This window comes from Laccaria bicolor, genomic scaffold, assembly GCF_000143565.1.
Source record: "Laccaria bicolor S238N-H82 LACBIscaffold_614 genomic scaffold, whole genome shotgun sequence".
In the NCBI taxonomy this organism is placed as follows: domain Eukaryota; kingdom Fungi; phylum Basidiomycota; class Agaricomycetes; order Agaricales; family Hydnangiaceae; genus Laccaria; species Laccaria bicolor.
In genome coordinates this window covers 1-1,057 of record NW_001890417.1, presented here as the reverse complement: position 1 = coordinate 1,057, position 1,057 = coordinate 1, and the positions used below count along the sequence as shown (strand labels likewise).

The 1,057-nt window shown below is 47.7% G+C and overlaps 1 protein-coding gene across 1 annotated transcript; it reads left to right on the top strand.

Annotated features, from left to right (window-relative positions):
- Positions 1–325: 325 nt before the first annotated feature.
- On the top strand, positions 326–1,044 carry LACBIDRAFT_336317 (uncharacterized protein; the record flags this gene model as incomplete). Its single annotated transcript, XM_001891264.1, has 3 exons — positions 326–353; positions 400–620; positions 670–1,044. Coding segments are annotated over 3 exons (624 nt in total), but the record flags the coding sequence as incomplete, so codon positions are not given.
- Positions 1,045–1,057: the final 13 nt, after the last annotated feature.

Genomic DNA, 1,057 nt, shown 5'->3' with positions numbered 1-1,057 from the left:
GAACTGATCTGAAAGGCCGGGTGCAACCAGACAGGAAAGACCACGATCCTATCCTAATGGCAGTTATGACCCTGACATGTTGACAGACGTCCCTGTTCTACGTAATAAATAAATCCATGCCCGAGCCTCATGTTTTGCCAGTTAAAAGTGTCAAAAATCCTTTTTTTTGTTCATGACTGCCCCCGATTTCTTTCAATATACAAGGGATCTAGCTTGATACTTCAGAGGCCGGTTGCGGTCTTTACATAGCCCAAGCGTTCCTCGTCCTGCTCCACCACCATGGTTGGAGCCGGAGGCCCAAGCATCTGTTGAAAGGGTAATTAACATGCTTGAAGAAGCATTCAAATCTTCATGTATGTCTCACTTCTAGCCGGCCGATCTTCACTAAGTTTTGGACAGATACGACTACTTGGGACGTCCGGGACTATGCTGCGGACTTGTCACCGAGACAGAGTGGAAGCAATGAGGAGTTGGAGAAGAAACTCTTGGCACGATTCCCACCGATCTACGAAACAGCCGGGTCCGATATCCCCTACCTCGATCAACCGTGCCATATAACCGACCGGCAGGGTCACATTTTACTTTGGTACTTTCCTGAAATGTTCTCAGAACAGCTTCGGGTAATTACTTTCACTTCATTACACCCTTAGACTTTCCTCACTTTAATAGACATTTATTTGGGATCACACAGGTTCTTTGAGCCCCAAAAAGAGAAGTAATGGGACTTGGCGGGATCACCACCCCGAGAATGAAGGGGTCACTGGGATTGTAAATTTATCACCCAGCTGGTTTTCTCAAGGACATGAAGGTCCCGAGGATCCACTGCGTGCGTCAGCCGATATTCAGGAACCTGCCAATTCAACCTACCTCCAGAATGTCCTATTGGCCAATGCAATTGTTGGCACAATCTATGCCGTCATACAACCCGATCTTTTTGAGTCCGGTTTAGCCACCTTTGAGAAGCTTGCCAATCATGCCGAGGCATTGGACGATCCTATCAATATTGCTCTTCGCGTTTGGGCCACTCCCTTCACCGGTCTTTCAGTCATCCTGAACC